General features: G+C 32.8%; 1 protein-coding gene across 5 annotated transcripts in view; it reads left to right on the top strand.

Annotated features, from left to right (window-relative positions):
• The window catches only part of LOC142333757 (uncharacterized), a 51,119-nt gene that overhangs the window by 28,985 nt on the left and 2,106 nt on the right, over positions 1–20,028 (top strand). For 3 of the 5 annotated variants that reach the window (XM_075381235.1, XM_075381234.1, XM_075381236.1), the window contains exons 5-6: positions 3,864–3,966; positions 7,152–7,256. In XM_075381235.1, the coding sequence (XP_075237350.1) occupies positions 3,864–3,966; positions 7,152–7,256 (208 nt within the window). The remainder of the gene's footprint in view (positions 1–3,863; positions 3,967–7,151; positions 7,257–20,028) is intronic. The other 2 variants (XM_075381238.1, XM_075381237.1) reach the window with 1 other exon arrangement.

Here is a 20,028-nt window from a genome sequence, read left to right as displayed (position 1 = left end):
TATCAGATAGATTATATCATGGTTAAGCAAAGATTTAGAAATCAACTCGTTTACTGCAAAACTTACCCTGGAGCAGACATTGATAGCGACCATAATTTGGTGATAATGAAATGTAGATTGGGGTTTAAAAACCTGAAGAAAAGGAGTCAGATGAATTGGTGGAATTTAGAGAAGCTTGAGGAAGAGGAGGTAAAGAAGATTTTTGAGGAGGACATCACAAGAGGTCTGAGTAAAAAAGATAAGGTAGAGAATGTAGAAGAAGAATGGGAGAATGTTAAAAAGGAATTCTTAAATCAGCAGAAGCAAACTTCGGTGGAATAAAGAGAACTGGTAGAAAACCTTGGGTTTCAGACGATATATTGCAGCTGATGGATGAACGTAGAAAATATAAGAATGCTAGTGATGAAGAAAGTAAAAGGAACTATCGGCAATTAAGAAATGCTATAAACAGGAAGTGCAAACTGGCGAAAGAAGAGAGGATTAAAGAAAAGTGTTCAGAAGTGGAAAGAGAAATGAACATTGGTAAAATAGACGGAGCATACAGGAAAGTTAAGGAAAATTTTTGGGTACATAAATTAAAATCTAATAATGTGTTAAACAAAGATGGTACACCAATATATAATACGAAAGGTAAAGTCGATAGATGGGTGTAATATATTGAAGAGTTATACTGAGGAAATGAATTAGAAAATGGTGTTATAGAGGAAGAAGAGGAAGTTGAGGAGGATGAAATGGGAGAAACAATACTGAGATCTGAATTTAAGAGAGCATTAAAAGATTTAAATGGCAGAAAGGCTCCTGGAATAGACGGAATACCTGTAGAATTACTGCGCAGTGCAGGTGAGGAAGCGATTGATAGATTATACAAACTGGTGTGTAATATTTATGAAAAAGGGGAATTTCCGTCAGACTTCAAAAAAAGTGTTATATTAATGATACAAAAGAAAGCAGGGGCAGACAAATGTGAAGAATACAGAACAATTAGTTTAACTAGTCGTGCATCAAAAATCTTAACTAGAATTCTATACAGAAGAATTGAGAGGAGAGTGGAGGAAGTGTTAGGAGAAGACCAATTTGGTTTCAGGAAAAGTATAGGGACAAGGGAAGCAATTTTAGGCCTCAGATTAATAGTAGAAAAACATACCAACATACTTGGCGTTTATAGACCTATAAAAGGCATTCGATAACGTAGACTGCAATAAAATGTTCAGCATTTAAAAAAAATTAGGGTTCAAATACAGAGATAGAAGAACAATTGCTAACATGTACAGGAACCAAACAGCAACAGTAACAATTTATGAACATAAGAAAGAAGCCGTAATAAGAAAGGGAGTCCGACAAGGATGTTCCCTATCTCCGTTACTTTTTAATCTTTACATGGAACTAGCAGTTAATGATGTTAAAGAACAATTTAGATTCGGAGTAACAGTACAAGGTGAAAAGATAAAGATGCTATGATTTGCTGATGATATAGTAATTCTAGCCGAAAGTAAAAAGGATTTAGAAGAAACAATGAACGGCATAGATGAAGTCCTACGCAAGAACTATCGCATGAAAATAAACAAGAACAAAACAAAAGTAATGAAATGTAGTAGAAATAACAAAGATGGACCACTGAATGTGAAGATAGGAGAAGAAAAGATTATGGAGGTAGAAGAATTTTGTTATTTGGGAAGTAGAATTACTAAAGATGGACGAAGCAGGAGCGATATAAAATGCCGAATAGCACAAGCTAAACGAGCCTTCAGTAAGAAATATAATTTGTTTACATCAAAAATTAATTTAAATGTCAGGAAAAGATTTTTTAAAGTATATGTTTGGAGTGTCGCTTTATATGGAAGTGAAACTTGGACAATCGGAGTATCTGAGAAGAAAAGATTAGAAGCTTTTGAAATGTGGTGCTATAGGAGAATGTTAAAAATCAGACGGGTGGATAAAGTGACAAATGAAGAGGTATTGCAGCAAATAGATGAAGAAAGAAGCGTTTGGAAAAATATAGTATAAAAGAAGAGACAGACTTATAGGCCACATACTAAGGCATCCTGGAATAGTCGCTTTAATATTGGAAGGACAGGTAGAAGGGAAAAATTGTGTAGGCAGGCCACGTTTGGAATATGTAAAACAAATTGTTAGGGATGTAGGATGTAGAGGGTATACTGAAATGAAATGACTAGCACTAGATAGGGAATCTTGGAGAGCTGCATCAAACCAGTCAAATGACTGAAGACAAAAAAAAAATAAAAATAAAATAGCATCAACATTTATGAATTTTTACCACAAGATTGTATTGCCAAAACAGATAGTGTTAAGTAGCAGTTTTGTGTGATTTCTTATTCAGCTGTCTGTTGTTTCATTGATTTAGAGAACATTAAAAGGACAAAGATTTGTAATGTTAGAGGAAATAAAGAAAAAAAATCATTAAATGAACTTAAGGCTACACTGAAAAATGCTTTCAATTTGTTTTGAGGATAGAAGTAGAGTGTTGCAGTAAGTGTGTCCCATCTCTGAAGACTACTTTGAAGGGGGGACAGTATCTTGTAGATGAATAAGTAAATTCTTTTTGATAAAAATTAAAATTATTCTTGTTACGTTTTGATCACATGCTTGTATGTATTAAATTCTTTATTTAATTCAACATTACTTTCTACACAGTTTATAGAAGTAATATACAATAAATAGATCAGTTTAGAGCACAAAGTACTAAATAAAATGTAACTAGTTTTTGTAAATATTATACATGCTTTAAAAGTAGAAAACATTTTTTTATTTCACTGTTTAGATATCTACATAAAGAAAAAAATAAGAATAGATTAAGATTGGATGTTTATAAGTAACAACAATTAATTAGTCGATATACCCATATTAGCGAAAAGAAAACAGCAATTTATAGTATCATAATTAAGGGTCAGCTTGGCCTGCCTTACACCAGTGCTTATTCTGAGTAAAATTCTAGGGAAGGAAGCATTTGCAATCTATAAAAGAATTGGGTAGTTGTTATAAGATTAGAAGATGAGCTCTGTTTCAGAAAGGAATCAGAATGTGTACTTTGTCTCTTAATGGCTTTCATTTTGTAAAAAGTAGACGTAATATAAAAAGTAAAGGAACAGTTTAAGAGTGTCGTTTGGTTTTTTCACAGCAACCAAAATTATTGATATTGAATGGTATAATTGATATGTTGCTAGAGTTATATTTAGTTTACAATAAATAAGAGACAAAAGGTAATGGAATAACAGGCAAGAGGATAATGAGGAATTAGATATTTTAATATCGAGTTACATAATAGTAGGTTTTAGTATAGGTTTAATATAAGTTTCTGTAGAATTTTTTATTTAGGTAATAAAATTATAAAGAATGTATGAAGTAGACTAGATATCAAAATCAGACAAGAATGGGAAAGTTTGTTTGCCGATATCAGTTATGAATCTAAAAAATTAGAAGGAAATTCTTAGAAATATTGGCATTGAACATAATGCTTTATGATAGTAATACATGTACAGTAGAGATACAGATAGGGGATGTTGAAAATTAGGAAAGTATATAAAATTTCAAATTAAGGGCTCTTAGGTGAATAGGAGAAGAGAAATTTTTGGCAAAATCTTGTAAAGTTGGTTGGTTGCTCATATATTAAGATATCTAGATTTATTTGATTTAGTAGCAAAAGGATTTTGTAGAAGGTATATACTTCAGAAGAAAACAAAAATTGCATTATATAAAATAGATAATTGAGGTTGTAGGATATGGTTAGTAAATCAAGGTTAAAGATTAGCACAGAATAGAAACAAAAAATAGCATCAGACTAGTCAGCTGACTGATGACAAAAAAAGGTTTAAAATAAGTAAATTTTATTTTCACAGCTACTTTACTTTACAGATAATGGAATGTACGGAAGAGATGACTAGAAGTATTTCTGAAGATAAATCAAATAAAATGTGTGAAGATAGTAACAATTGTGAAAAATTTGAAGAGGTATGACATTACTAATTTTTTTTTTTTTCACTTTAATAATCTTTATTATTTTTTTATATATTAATATTAAGGTAATTTAAGTGTTATTTTATTTAATTCAGTTGTTGACCACCCTCTTATTGTTACTATGAATTATAAAAGAATTTTTTAGGGTGTGAAAAATGTCATCCCTGACCTGGATTTGAATCCAGACCTCCGAATGAAAGGCCAAGATGCTACCATTCTTAACTGATGGGCTCCCATTATTGGCCGTTATATCTAAAATTTATTCGCAGGAATTCGAAAATAAGATAGTTTATGGTATTACTTATATACAGAAAATTCTATTATGGGTTTGATATGTTGAAGACATTCTGTTTCTTTTTGAACCTGTTATGAATGATTTGTATCTTATAATATTGAAAAAACTCAGCTCTTATCATAACAATTTCAAATTTACATTTGAAACAGATAATTGCAGAAAAATAAATTTTTTAGATGTTAATCTTGAAAGCAAAAAGAATAATATTATAATATCAGTATGTAGAAAACCTACAGCAAGTATAATTAATTGAAAATTGAATCATCCATGGTCACACAAAATTAATATACTTACAAACATGATGTTGAATAGAGCAGTACATTACATACAATAATAGGATAAAATTAGATGCAGAAATAAATATTATAAAGGGTATTGCAGTAAAAAATGGATATAAAGCTTTGTTAATTGATAATACTTAATTATCTTGAAAACGTTGGAAGCTAGTGTGGTACAGGGAAAAATTGAGGGCAGCAAGTTGTCCAGAAGAACGTTGAAAAGATGACTGGACCAAATTGAATAGGCAAGTGGAGAAACGTTAGATACATCAATTCAAACGGTAGTGTACTGTGAGCTTATGACAGGAAATTGTCAGTGAGATATGGATCTGGTCACCAGCTCTAAGGCATGAGAGGAAGGATCACTGAATAGAATTCAGATGTTACTACTGTTTGCATTAAAAATACTGGAAACTATTTTCTTCCTAGAAATTGCACACCAAACTCCAGTCTTTTTTGGATATAATGTATTCTCGTAGAAATTAAGTGTTATTTGCACTCCAGTATCGATTGTTCTAACTATTCGCATAACCATTTAGATGAAACCATTTCTCATCTAAAGAAAATGTTTTCCAAGATCCAAATATTACCACGAATAAAATGCATAAAACATTTGCAATAATTTAGTCTTTTTGCATGGTCAGGTTCTTACAATCTTGCACAATGTGAATATGGTAAAGAGTTTATCTCAATTTCTACGTGGCATTGCGGACACTCCTATATGACATATCACTCTGCTGAGATTGCCTTAGTGTTGACTTTCAAGGTGATCATTCAAAGGATCCACAGAGATCTTCTAAAGATTCATCATTTAAAACTGTTGGCTGGCCAGATAGATTTTTTCTCTATATTCCCAGTTTCACTAAAACAAGCAACAGTGAGAAATTGCCGACTTATTGGATCTGTTTGATCGAGGAAAAGCTACAGCAAAGTTATACTGGAACTTTAAAAACTGATGTGATTTAAAATAACTTTTGAGAATAAATGGATGTTGTGGCTGTGTAAAATGCTTGAGGATTTTCTTGTAGCACACCTGCCACTGACAGCAAAAAGAAGAGATTACTTGATTGTTGTGTGTAGATTATGCCTACAAGGTCAAGCATTACTAACACAGTCATTAGTGCCAACCTAAAACAAATTTCCTGCTTGAGTGGATTAAGAATTCAGGATTGTGTTAATTTTCACTTGCCTATAGTTCAAATAGGAAGCATAATTTTGTAAATAACAGGATAAAAGTAGAATAATTTTTAAAATTTGTAAATTTCTTACGGTAGTACAATTTCTGTTCAGAAAATAACTGCACATTTTTAATTATGCACCAACAGAGATATTTAGTGACATGTGGTTGGCAGCATTGTTTCACATAACTTCCTCTGTAACTACATGTTCTTGGATTGTTGATATCTCGTTTAGTTTTTGTGTTACTGTTATTTGAGTGCGATATGTTTAAGTGTTAGTAGCAATTTCTGTAATGTGTGATTTTCAGGAGCGATGATACAATGTGTAATTTTGTGTCAAACTGGGGATGCTTTCACAGAATCGTTTCAAATTTTGCAACAAGCATATAGAGATGATGTCCTGGGTCATACACATTGTTACGAGTGGTTTTCATTATTTAAAACTTGTTGCCAGTCAATTGAAGATGTCCATTGACCAGGAAGGCCTTCAACTTCAACCGATTTAATCAGAAAAACAACGATTTGGTGCGTGCAAATCGCCTATTGACTATCAGAGAACTTGCAGAAGAGCATCTTAATTGGATCATGCTATGTTGTTGAAAAGAACATGCTTTGAATTGCAGCAAAGTTTGTTCCTCGTTTGGTGACCAAACAGTAGAAACAGTGGACATTTTTCAGCAACTTCTTAAACAAGCCAATGACGATATAACATTCATGCAAAGGGTCATAATGGGAGACAAAAGCCGGGTTTACGTCTACAACATTGAGACAAAAGTTCAATCACCGCAGTGGATCGACAAAGGATCTCCACGCCCCAAGAAAGCATGTCAGTCTCGATCCAATGTTAAAGCATTGCTCTGTTTATTTTAATTTTAATGGAATTGTGCATTTTGAATTCTTGCCTCAAGGTGAAACAGTGAACCGTGCATACTATCAAGGTGTTTTACAATGGTTACGTGAAAAAATCTGCAAAAAGAGACCAGTGTTGTAGCGAACAACTCATGGTTCCTTACCACGACAATGTGTCTGCACACTCAGCTTGTCGGTTTGTCAGTTTTGTGCCAAAAATCAGATGACTGTCCTCCCTCAGCCTCCTTACTCACCATACTTGGCTCCTTGCGATTTTTTTTAATTTTTGAAATTAAAATAGATGATTAAAGAACGCTGTTTTGAGACTATTGATGGCATTAAAGTAACACGGATCTTAAAGGCCATTTCAAATGAAGCTATTCAGGACTGCTTTGTGAAGTGGAAACAATGCTGGGAAAAGTGTGTGAATAGGGGAAGGAAGTACTTTGAAGGACTCTTGGACCAATAATCTGTAAACTTTATTTAATTTTTATTATTAATTTTACAGTTATTTTCTGAACAGACCTCCCTCATACATGTCTGAAAAAAAATAATCCTGTGATTTTTTTTTTATTTCAGGTGGTTATCAAAATAGAAAATGGAGGACACTTTGAAAATGAAGCTAATGAAGAGGAAGAAGAAAATGAAATTAAAGGGAAAGAAGAAGATGGAAAAGAACTGGAAGTAAGTGTCATGTAATATGTGTAGTAACTACCCAGTGTTCAGTCAAATTAACACATTGTCTGTGATACTGTTTACATATATCCTGTTCTGAGGAGTCCTATTCTTCCCTCAATTTTCCTTAGTTAGCGCAGGTGTATTTTTCATTTTATCTTCTCTTTTTTTTATATTAGTAATTCTAAAAATTAAATTCTGACCTAGATGGATTAAATTCATATCAAACCTGGGTAACCACTACATTCACAATTTGTGCTACTTGGTCCGTAAATCTGGTACGTAAATAATTACTTAAATAGATTATATCATAATTATTCATAACTTTGATCAGGAATGGCTTTCTTTAGTTTTGTGATGGAAATCTTTGATATAAATATAGATACTGCATATTACATGTAATATGTAGCGCAAAAAATGTGCTGGACCATGATATTGCTGGGCTTGTTTCAGTTTTTATCACAAATTAAAATTTAATTTATTTTATTATAAATGTATTGAAATTTTAAAATATATTTTAGCAATTTGTTATGTTTTTTAAAAAATTTGTATGATTTTTTTACATTTAAAATGTTTCAAATTATTATTTTTGTATTACAAGCTAGAAAAGAAATTTAGTTGTCTGTTTTTTAAGAACCGGGTAGAAACAGCGACATATTTTAAACATTACATTTAAGCATGAAGAATTAGAGTTAGAAATTTTTAGTATATACTGTTTGAAAGAACACTTCATACCGTTCTTTTCACTTGACCATTTTTGTAAATTATACCCTTTACCATTGTTGGGAAAGCAATCTTCAGCATAAGTACGCACACCCGCTATATTCTTACACACAGTGTCTCTTGTAATGGCTTCAGTTTCGGTGTGAATGATATTTTTCAATCCTTGAATATTTGCTGGCCTGTTAGCGTACACTTTGGACTCTGGGAATCCCCACAAAAAAAAATCACATGCCTATTAATCGGGTGAATGGCATGGCCGCTTGACATGACCAAACTGGGAAACAAGGTGTTCTGGAAACATTCTAATTAAGATTGTCATGGATGTTCTTGCTGATCGATTGGTTGCACTGTCCTGTTGGAACCACAACTGCATATTGACATTCTTATGGCGGCACATTTGCAGTGTTATGAACTGCTGCAACATAACATCATAAAAATCTGCTGCATCTGTGACAGTGTTGCCTGCATTATTCTCAAAAAAGTAGGGACCAATAAAACCCTGGAAGACACTCCACACCGCACAGTAACCTTTGCACTATGAAGTGGTGGTACATGAAGCTGATAGGGATTGTGAGGCACCCGGTACCTAAAGTTTTGTTTGTTTTCATAACTAGATAAATGAAAATGGTCCTTATCAGACATCATCAAATTGTTGAGAAAATCAGCTTGAAGTGTTGTTAATCATCGCTATAAGCCATGTACAAAAATTTCAATATGCCTCTTAGATCTCTGGCCAGTAATTCTTGCACTGCTTGCATCTTGTACGGATAGAACTTATTACCCAAATGCAACATCTGTAGCACACTTTTGTCCAGTATGTTATGGGTTCGTGAATGTCAATGAACTGATCGCATTGGACTTTGCTCTAAAGCAGCTCGTATTGTTGCATTGTTGTGCGGGGCGCGCAAACTGTATTTGGCGTACCAGGTAGGTGGCTTCTTGTTTGAAGAAGATACTTGAACTACTTGATGTTTGAAGCAGATGTTCTTCTGAACTGCTTGACCCATCTCATAATCGCCTTCCATGATGGAACTTGTCCATTCCAGTCGATTTCAAAAAGTTGCCAGAAAAAATTTAAATTACACACATGCAGTGTTCATTCAACCTGTGCTCCATATTGATTGCCAGGATAATGTAATATGTCAGACAAAAAATGCTTTGAACTGCATTACACAGTGAGTAAATGTCAGTTGTTTAGGAAGCCATGACCAACAATAGCGCACAATTTAAAATGGATCATTGTTTCTGCCGAACCTTTGTTAAGTATGTCAATATACAATGAATTTCTAATTTCATGGGTTGTTTTTTAAATTATTGTAATTTTTATTACAAATCTAGTAATCCAAGATTTTCACATTTTTGTAGCTTTTTTGTTTTATTGTGAAAAATAGTACATCGCACTTTAATAATACATTTCCAATGTAGTTGGAAATATTTCTGTCTTAGTTAATGTAGTTTATGAACATTTTTATTACAGTATTGAGAAGCAGGGATTTTATTTTTATGGTGTACTATTAATGCAATTATGATAAACTCAAACAATTTTTCTATTAAATGCTGCTTTTTAACTTATTTAAATTTTGCAGTAATTTATCTGTTATTTTGTCTTTTGGATATTATCATTTTGATAATTTTTGTACTGAAATATTTTCCAGTTTGTGTGATATTTATAGATTGATTTTTTATTTAGTTTGTACAGTTTTATTATATTTTTGTGGTATTTGTTTGATTTATATATTTCTTAGATTATTTATTTTTATATTACTAATTTGTATTTTTTCATTCATACGATTTTTTGAATTCGTAATTACATTTTTATACTATTATAAAAATAGTATAAATTCAGACTGAATTCATGATTCATTCTTTATTTCAAATCAGTTTTCTATAAAAATGAGATTAACTCTTAATTTTTTTATTTTCAGATGGAGTACATAAAGTAGAATTAACTTATACAATTCATTTTTTTTAACTGTGGTACTGGTCCCAGAGTGTTGTAGAAATTAGAAACAATTCCATAAGTGTGGTAGAGGTCCTAAACAGTTATAAAAAAAAAATATAAAATTTATCGTCACTTAGGTCGTATAGGTATCACTGGATGTATAGAACTGGGGTAAGGTTGGAGCATAAACAAGATAGACACTTTTACAGCTTATAACACTGCTAAGTAACACAAGTAGTTCTATTAGCTACTGACAGATAGCATTAGAAGAGGCAAAAGCTTTTAAGGTACAGGTATCCTGTAATGCACCAGTGGAAATGTCAGTACCAGACAAAGAATACTTGTAATGATTGAATATTACATGCATTAAAAAATAACACAGCCATGTTAAAAGAAAAAACTATTTCAATGTTTTTTTTTATTCTCCCCGCAACGGTTAACATTTTAATTTACAAAAAAAGTGATTAACAGTTAATCACAAAAAACTGCTCCCCGTAAAATGAGAGAAAGAACTTCCATTTGAAATTTGAAGAAAATTTCTGTGAAACTTGAGTACAACCTATTTGATTTAATGTTCACACTTGAAATTGTTTGCTGAAGTGTTTTCTAAGGACATAAATTTAAAAAAATATATTTTATGAAAAAGGAGCTGATTTAATGTTTTGTACTATTTTTTTCGGGTAAAAAAACACAGAAAAAAAATTTTTTGTCAAGAGGGGACAGCCTACTATATAAATATTTTTATATAAGAAATAGCAATATTGCTAAAATTACGATCATATCATATTTTTTTTATTATATAGAATTAAAAATAAATTCATTTTTCAGCTTTTGTTAAAAAGGTTACTTTGTTCATGGAACCCATGTAAACAGTGGACCAAACTGAAATAATGGGACAAATTTAAATAAAGGCGCTTAAACAGAAGTCATCTTAATTTAGTTTTATATGGAACAAAAAGATAATATATAAATAAAACTCATAATTATGATAATAATTACAGAACTCACTTTATAATATTTGTAATACATAGGTAGCACCCGCTATGAAAAATTATGTCATTGCTTATATACAAAAAAGTGCTGCAGCAAAATTTTCTATTACGCAGTTGATGTTTGGAAACCGGTCAGCCTTATTTTGATAAATGAATTATAAAAAAAAATTTAGTCTTTTTGTTTAAATGTTGCATGTAACTATCTCTTATACTTTATTATTTAGTCAGTGTCTCAAAATATTACTACACAAGAAATGAAGATTTGAAGTACTATACACTTAAGTTTTACTGTTCACCCATTAATATACCTGGAAGTATTTATAACAAAATTGCTGAAATTTCTAGTAGAAATATTGGTAAAAGAATCCCTTCATAGACCTGCACAGTTGTTCTTCAGTTTTGAAAAACTTCAGTATATACGTATTATGTTACAAAAAAATCATGTAGTAAAATCTCCGTGTAGATTTTGAAAAATATGAATCCGTTAATAATATTTAAAATAGACATCTCTTTCGGATGAAAATTTTTATTATAAAATGATGGTAAAAGGTTCATTATTAATATTAATATTTTTGTATTAATTATACTGCCCAGTTACAGCTATGTTTGGTAAAATATTGTATTTTTGCATCATCAAGGTTGCCTCTGAAGAAAATATTCCTTTTCTTTGCAATGATTCCAAGTAGAAGATTTATTTTTGTCGGCAGATTCTTTTATGCAGGTTTAAAGAATTAAGATTCCAGGCAATTACTTTTACGTGGATTTGAATACTAGATCATGGATACGTGTGTTCTTTGGTGGTTGGGCTTCAATTAACCACACGTCTCAGGAATGGTCGACCTGAGACTGTAAAAGACTACACTTCATTTACATTTATACATATCATCCTCATTCATCCTCTAAAGTAATACCTTATGGTGGTTCTGGAGGCTAAACAGAAAAAGAAAGAAGTAGGTAGAAGATTTACAAAGATTCTTGTAGGAGTAGGATTTGTTAGAAAGTGTATTTATGCTTTGTTATTAATTTTGAAGTTGTTAGTTATTTCCTGTATTTTATGTATAAATTGCAATTTTTACCTCATAAGAGGCTTGATATATAAAATTATGTCATTTTATTGCCAGCAATAAGTAAGGATTACACAAAGTTCCCTGATTTTATTTCTGAATTTCATTTACCAGTATAAATAAAACAGCATGCAATAAAATCGTATCTGATATGAAGTGTTCTACAGAAACCAGATTGTACAGGGCTTTAGATGTCTGCATTAATCTTTCTTAACAGTTTACTTTCTCCCTCAATTTTCAGCATACAACTTCCAGAGAAATTCCACTTGTGGAACCATCACATTTAAGGAATATAGTTAGTCATGTTATTCTGGATGCTAAACGTACAAATTAAAAACCTATCTATTGTATTTTGTTTAATTCATGTTTAAGTATCATCTGTAACCATAACAGTTGTTTGTCTGTGCCCTTAACACAGGTTTAGTGATTCTGAAGAGTAATAAGCACCCTAGCACTTAGAAAAAAAAGAGAGGCATGAAGTGGTTTCCTTTTGTTTTCATCACTGAGTCTCATATATGTGTGTATCAGCATGTGTCCTGCAACTGATACCTCACTCTGTTTGCTACAGAGATTGGCAAACCCTGCATTTCCTGTTTATCACAGAGCATGAATACAATCGCTCTCAGAAAAAGTAAGCAACCAATACTACCACTTTTACCACACTTAATATCCGCATCGCATTCATGTGAAAACCTGTGACAGATTCTGTTATGAAACGGTGCGTGAAACAGTACATGCGGTATACATTGTCTTCATATTATTGTTTATTACCTAATATTGTAAACATTTAAATTTAAGTCAGATGTTGCTAGAATATATTGAATTCTCTTTGTTCCATAAGATATTGCAACTTTGGTCATCATTTCACCTCATCTTCTTCTACAGGCTAGTGTAGAAGGCATGACCAAGCCTATTCATATAAATGCGAATATAGGGATGTGAATTCAAGCAAGTAAGTTTAGAAGTTTACATAAATGTTATACTGATATTGTAGATGCAGTCATGCAACAACAGGATATGTGATATCACGCTGTTAATTTACTGCTGTAAACAAAGTTATGTTACCATCTTGCATTGTTTTGTCATATACATGCAAAGATCTGTTTTTTTTTTTCCGATTTCTGAGAAATAATATAAAACTGTTGCAGTTCCACTTTTTATTATTATTATTATTATTTTTTATGACCATATAGGATCACTTTAGTAAGTCCATTATCCAAGTCTCTTCAATGAGACTGTTTGGGCCTTGCAGTCCTCCCAATACATTTCATATACTCTGATCTTTATGCCCTTTCTAGTGTTGAAAATGTTCGTGTTGTGAGTTTTTCTTGTGAGTGTGGAGCGAGTGTTTTTGTTCTTGATTTTCTTGTTTAATTTTATCTTATCTGGTGTAAGGCTGATTTCCTTCAGATCCTGTCTTATTTCTGTGATCCATCTGCATCCATCCTGTTGTGGTGTTTTTCAAGTTGAGATTGTACTGTACTAACTGTTTCAAAAGTCTTAAATCTTGCATCCCCATGATATGTCCAAAGAATTCTAGTCTCCTATTATGCATGTTTTCATTGATGGTTTTTAACTCTTTGTATATGACTTTGTTGGGCACAATCCACCATTGCCCATCTTTCTGGTACTTTTTATTGATGCAGGTTCATAAGTGGGTTTCGGTTTTATAACTTTGTTGTAGTCTTTAATTTTTGCATTTATTGATAAGCATTGAGGTTTATTCGTGTAGGTTGTTTATTATTATTTCTCCGAGGTATTTATTTTTAGTCAGGTTACTATTTTCATTTTATTACCATTTATGTCTTTTAATTCTGTTGGTTTTTGGTACATAGTTTCTGTCTTCTATGTTATTTTGAGGCCAATTTTATTTGCAATGTTTCGAAGTTCTAATAGCTGTGATTTAGCTTCGTGAGTGTTGTTTGCTAGCAGTGAACTAACAGTTGTTTGCTAACAGTGAGTCTTCAGCGAAACCAAGACAGTTTGTTTTGATATTTTGGCTTATTTTTACATTTGGGGGCATTTTTTAAGTCATTCCTTCATTACCATTTCTAGAGCACAGTTTCGTAATAGCGGTGAGAGCCCATAACTTTGGAACAGTCCTATTTTGATCTCAAATGGTTGTGGGAGCTCACCTCTGAATTTTACCTTTGACTTGTGTTTGGGAGGGTCAGTTTTATCATGTTTATTAATTTTGTATGTAGTCCGAGGTGTCATAGAATTTTTAGTAGGGATTCTCTGTGGATACAATCAAAAGCTTTCTTGAAATCTACAAATGTTATCACCATGTCTCTGTTTCTATTCTTGTTGTAATCCATTATTAGCCTGAAACTCAAGATCTGGTCTATACAGCTCCTCCACAGTCTGAAACCTCCCTGATATTCTCCTAGTTCTTTCTCAAGTTTTGAACTGATCCTGTTGCTGACATTTTGATCCTGTTGAGGATGATTCTTGAAAGAATTTTGTTTGTTGTTTCTAGGAGTGAGATTCCTCTTAACTGTTGGGGTCTGCTTTTTCCCTTTTTTTTGTGTAGCAGTTGGATGAGTTGGCTGTCATCCAGTAATCTGGTAGTTCTTTGATACAGATGTTGACAAGCTGTTAATGAAGAGCAATTTTTTGCTGATCTTTTTGCGTGTTTCCAGATCTCTGCAAAAGTTTGATCTTCTCCTGCTACTTTGTAATTCATCTCACCCGGTGCTTGGTAGACTTACTTCTTGTGGGAGGGTTGGTTTTCTGGTGATGTTGTTATTGGGGGTGTTGGTGCTGAAGTTTAGGAGTTGTGTCGGTTCTTCGCAATTTAGGAGTTTGTTAAAATATTTAGCTAAGATTTCCATGGTGTCTTTATTGTTATGGGTCAATTTACTTACTGTTTTCATTCTCTATTGTAGGATTGGGGGTTCATATTTTTGGAGCTGATTTTTGAAGGTTTTGTAGGTAGTCTCTTGACTGTGTATTATTGAATTCTTCTGTTGACTTCAGTGTCTTTAAGGTGTTGTCTTTTTATCCTCATTAGGGTTCAGGTGGTTTCTTTTCTTTGCCTTACTAGATTTTGGAAGAATGTTTGTGATTTTTGGGATTGATGAAATAGCCATGCTTGATGTCTTTTCTCCACTCTTTTATCACATTTGCTATTCCACCATGACATTTTTTATGGGACTTTATTGGGGCTAATTCTTCTGCAATTTGTTTAAGGTTGTTGACTAGATCTTTGAGTTTATCCATGATTGTTATTTTTTCAGTTGCTTTTTACTAATTTTCATTCTCGATTAGCTGGGTAGGTCCATTTTTCTTTTAGTATTAAGGGGTTTTGTCTCTTTCTTTGGGGAGTGAATTTAATTTTAATTTTGACTACATAGTGATCTGAACCTGGTCTACTTGGAGAAGGACTTTTACGTTGTAGATCTCCTTGTGGGCGTGTTTGTCCACAAACACGTGGTCTGGTTGCCATTCTTCTTTAGTGTACTTGGGGTGTTAACAGGTTTTGAGTTTTTGAGATTTCTTCATGAAATATATGGATTTCTAGATTAGTTTGTGGTTTCTGTAGATATTGAGTTTCTGTCGAGTTTTTGTTTTCTTTTGAGTTGGCCATTTTCTGATGATGTCACAGTGTGTTCTTTGTTGCCTGGTTGAGCTTTGAAGTCTCCAGTTAATTGTTTAAAATGGTTTTTGGAGATGTTATTTTTAGTCAGGTCGAGTAGATTCCAGAACTCTTCTGTTTATTTACGCTCAACCCAAAAGCTACAGACCAATAGCACTTTTAAGCATATGTTTAAGATCTTAAAAAGAATACTACTTGGGTCTAACACTATTGACAGTAATGGTTTACCAATGGAGCAGGCTGGTTTTATGCCAGGAAGTAGTTGCTGCGATCAAGTCCTTTCACTTACAACATATATAGAGAAAGGATTTCAACAAAGGCTTAAAACATCTGCTATGTGTATTGATCTAAGTTCAGCCTATGATACAGTCTGAAAAGAAGGACTACTACTCAAGGTGTATCAGCTTGTTCATTGCAAATCGTTCCTTAATTTACTGAATGAGATGCTGAGTGATAGGCTTTTCTAAGTACAGATCAATGGAAAGCCAAGCATTTTCTGAGACTGTACTGACAGAAGACCTTGACACAATCTGTAAGTATTTAAAAAAAGGGGGACTCCAGCCAAATCCAAATAAAACTGAAGTCATAGTGTTCCATCTTAACAGCAGGGAAGCTCAACGAACTCTTGCATGAAGGAATCACACTGAAACATAACCCACACTTGACAGAACACTTACTGTTAAACAACACCTTGAAAAATGATTGGCTAAAGTTGGAACTAAAGCTAGCCAATTCATCTTGGAGAGTTACTGCCAAAACTCTAAGAATCACTGCACTAGCCCTTGTACATTCAACCGCAGAATATTGTGCTCCTGTTTGGATTAATAGCTGCCACATCAAGCTCGTCGACACACATCTGAACCAGGCTGTGCGAACTATAACTGAAACCATTGGAATAACTCTTCTCTAGTGGCTGCCATTGCTGAGTAATACTGCACCCCCCAAACTAGATAACTGGCAGCCCTCAAATCACAGTTGGAAAAATAAAATACTAACTCATCTCTACCTATATGCTGATATAGATTTCCTCAAACATCCGAGACTGAAATCCAGACATCCACTTGTAGCAGCCGCCTATCGGGTCAACGACTACAACACAAAGGATCACTGGACATCACTATCACAAGGTCAGAATATCTCTAACTTCAACCTTGTGACCGATCCAACTCTGAGGGTCCAGGATTTACTCTTCCCAGATGACAGTGTGCAACATTAACAGGATTCACACAAATTATGGTACCTGCAATAAGAGCCTGACCCAATCGGGAGCTGCAGAAAGTTCACAATGCGACCGACGTGGAGTTTTTACATATCAAGGTTTTTATTTTTTTCAAACAACAATATTATCCCCTTCAAAGTAGTTGGGCAGCTATACACTGGCGGAGTAGTTGTTCCCACTCCTGGTAGCAGCGCTGGAAGGCTTCAACTTATAGGGCTTTTAACTGATCGGTCACAGTCTTTTGAATATTCTCCAGAGTTCCAAAATGACATCCTTTTAAGACATGTTTCAATTTTGGGAAAAGAAATAAGGAATAAGTCATAACTCAAATCCGGTGAATAAGGGAATTGAGGAACCATAGGAATGCATTCTGAGGTCAAAAATTCCCCGATTGAAATGGCCTTGTGACACGGGGCATTGTCATGATGAAGCATTCACTTGTCTGCAATGTCTGGTCACACGCGAATCACTCTTTTCCTGAGAATTTCAAGGACACCTTTGTAAAACACTTGGTTGACAGTTTGTCCTGGAGGAACAGATTCTTTATGCACAATACCCCTACTGTCAAAAAAGCAAATCAGCATGGTTTTGATCTTGATTTGCTCATTCTACATATTTTTGCTCGAGGAGATGATGGATTGAGCCATTCTTCGCTTTGCCGCTTTGTTTCACGATCGTACTCAAATATCCAGGATTCATCACCTGTGATCACACAATTGAAGAATTCTTGGTCATTGTCAATCCTCTCAAGAAGATCAACGCACACGTTTCTTTGATTGTCCCTCTGTTCCATTGTGAGTTTTTTCGGCACCAATTTCGCACAAAGCTTTCGCATGTCCAAATCGTCTGTCAAAATTTGATGTATGGTGAAAGTTTTTAAATTTAACTGTTCAATTATCATCCTTATTGTTAAATGACGGTCTGATCTCACCATAACCCTCACATGCTCAATGTTTTCGCCAGATTTTGAAGTTGAAAAACCTGAGCGAGGTTGATCTTCAACGTGTGCTTGGCCTTCTAAAAATGTTTTTGTGCCACCGGAAAACTTGTGCTCTTTATAAGCAATGTTCCCCATAGGCCTGTTTCAATTTTTCAAAGGTTACACTCGCAGATTCCCCAAGTTTAACACAAAACTTGATTGCACAACGTCGCTCTAAATTCCGATGCTTCATTTTCGTAACACAACTTCACTGATGGCACTGTCAAAAATAATGTGTTGGCTGAATGGAGTTGAAACTCATACTGAACATGTGGAAGGGATGAACAAACCGGTCTAGCACAGACCGGTAGACACAGCGTTGCCAGATCGCTCACAGTGTTACCAATCTCATTACTTTTCTCATACACCTCGTATGAGATAATTTAATATTATACACCTTGTATTGACATAATAGTGTAAAAATTGTGATGTTTGTAAGTTCATACATATATATATATATATATATATGGGTATACAGTCTAACATTTATTCAGCTTGGGGCTACATGGGATGGGATATACATTAACTCTGAAATTAATGAAATGCAGAAAGATTTTTATTTCTTTGTGCAGTGTAGTTACACCACTTGAATACATTTATTCTCTATGTTATCAGGCTGATGATGTAAGGAGTAATTTTTTAGATAATCTAGATATTTACATGCATTTAATTTTGTTTTGTAAAAATATATATATAACATTTTGGTACAAAATCTTAATATTTATATATATATAAAATAATATATATATATTGTGTGTGTGTATATATATATATATATATATATATATATATATATATATATATATACACACACACATTATATTATATTTACTTTCTGTATTACATAAAAAATATGGATGAAATTTTGGATGTTCCAAAATTGTAACTTTTTCAGAACATACAATTTGACTCAATGATAAAAACCATTGGAACGTGAGCTTAGGTAGGGTAATATTCTTTTTATAAACAATTTAAAGAAACCGGTTTTCTTTCACAACTTAATGTTGTTAGTCTGATATTTAAAGTATTTTACATGAATATTGAAGGAAGTTAATAAGAAAATTAAGTAGCTAGACAAAAGTTAATTTTGAAGTAAAACAAGTTAGTAATGATGTATCCCTATACTTCACAGAGATTTGGCTTACTGTCTGTTAACATTGTTTCACTGAACTCTCTTTTATTTCTGTCAAAATTCAGGTTTCTTCTGTTTGTATTTCTTTGAAAGTATTTTTGTAAGTGGACAACAGTATAAATAGTTTTAGCCGATTTTTTAAGTAAAATAAAGTTAAAAAATGTAAAATAAATTAAATCTATACTGACTAAAAAATTACACAAAAAGGCAAAATATAAGGTAGATCAAGTATTCTGTAAAATTCTATTTTTTGAAATCGGCTCCAAATTAAAGATTAGTAAGTTAATTTATTTTTTACTCATCGGTTAGTTGAGTAATATAATGCTGCTCTCTATTTATTTCTGTTCTATGCTAATCTTTTAACCTCAATATACTGCCTATCCTTAATTACCTGTTTCACATATTCCTGTATTTATCTTATTCGAAAGTTTTATCTTAGTGTATCCCTTCATCACAAAGTGAATTAATCTTGAATCTCTTAATACATAGTTCGCTCACTAATCCAGCTTATTCCTGTACTAGATTCAGCCACAAATTTCTCTCTCTCTTTTCCTTTTCATTTTAAGACCTCTTCGTTTTTAATTTTTTTCAATCCCTCTAATTTTCAACATCCATGTAACACCATATTTCTGAGGCCTTAATTCTTTTCTTTTCCTTTTGCTTTTTATTATCGTGCGTGCACCATGACATGACACACCAAAAGATATTTAAAAACATTTTTCACATTCACCATATCTGATATTAACAGATTTCTTTTCTGGATTAAAGCACTCCTTATTAGTCTGTTTTTAATGTTTGGACTATTTTGTTGCCTACACTTGAAATTTTATTACCTGAATAACAAAATTCTCCTGCTTCTGGTACATTATGTTCTCCTACCTCATTGTTTAATTCCTCATTATCCTTCTTTATATTGTGCTTAATTTTCTTTGTTATGTATTCTTATTTGTTTTCAAACTAAAACTTGTAGTAATAAATTGACAGTGTTAGTATTTCTTCTGATTTAATTATGAATTTTACCAAAAGAACAATATCATCAGCGAATGTTAATTTCTGGTAGTTGTTTTAAATTTGGTATTGATTTCAAAAGTCCAAGATTTAAAAGAAGACTTAAACCATTGTGATATTCTTT

The sequence above is a fragment of the Lycorma delicatula genome, chromosome 13 (assembly GCF_047948215.1).
Source record: "Lycorma delicatula isolate Av1 chromosome 13, ASM4794821v1, whole genome shotgun sequence".
In the NCBI taxonomy this organism is placed as follows: Eukaryota; Metazoa; Arthropoda; class Insecta; order Hemiptera; family Fulgoridae; genus Lycorma; species Lycorma delicatula.
The sequence above is the reverse complement of the archived record's forward strand: the minus strand, read 5'-3'. Positions and strand labels throughout refer to the sequence as shown.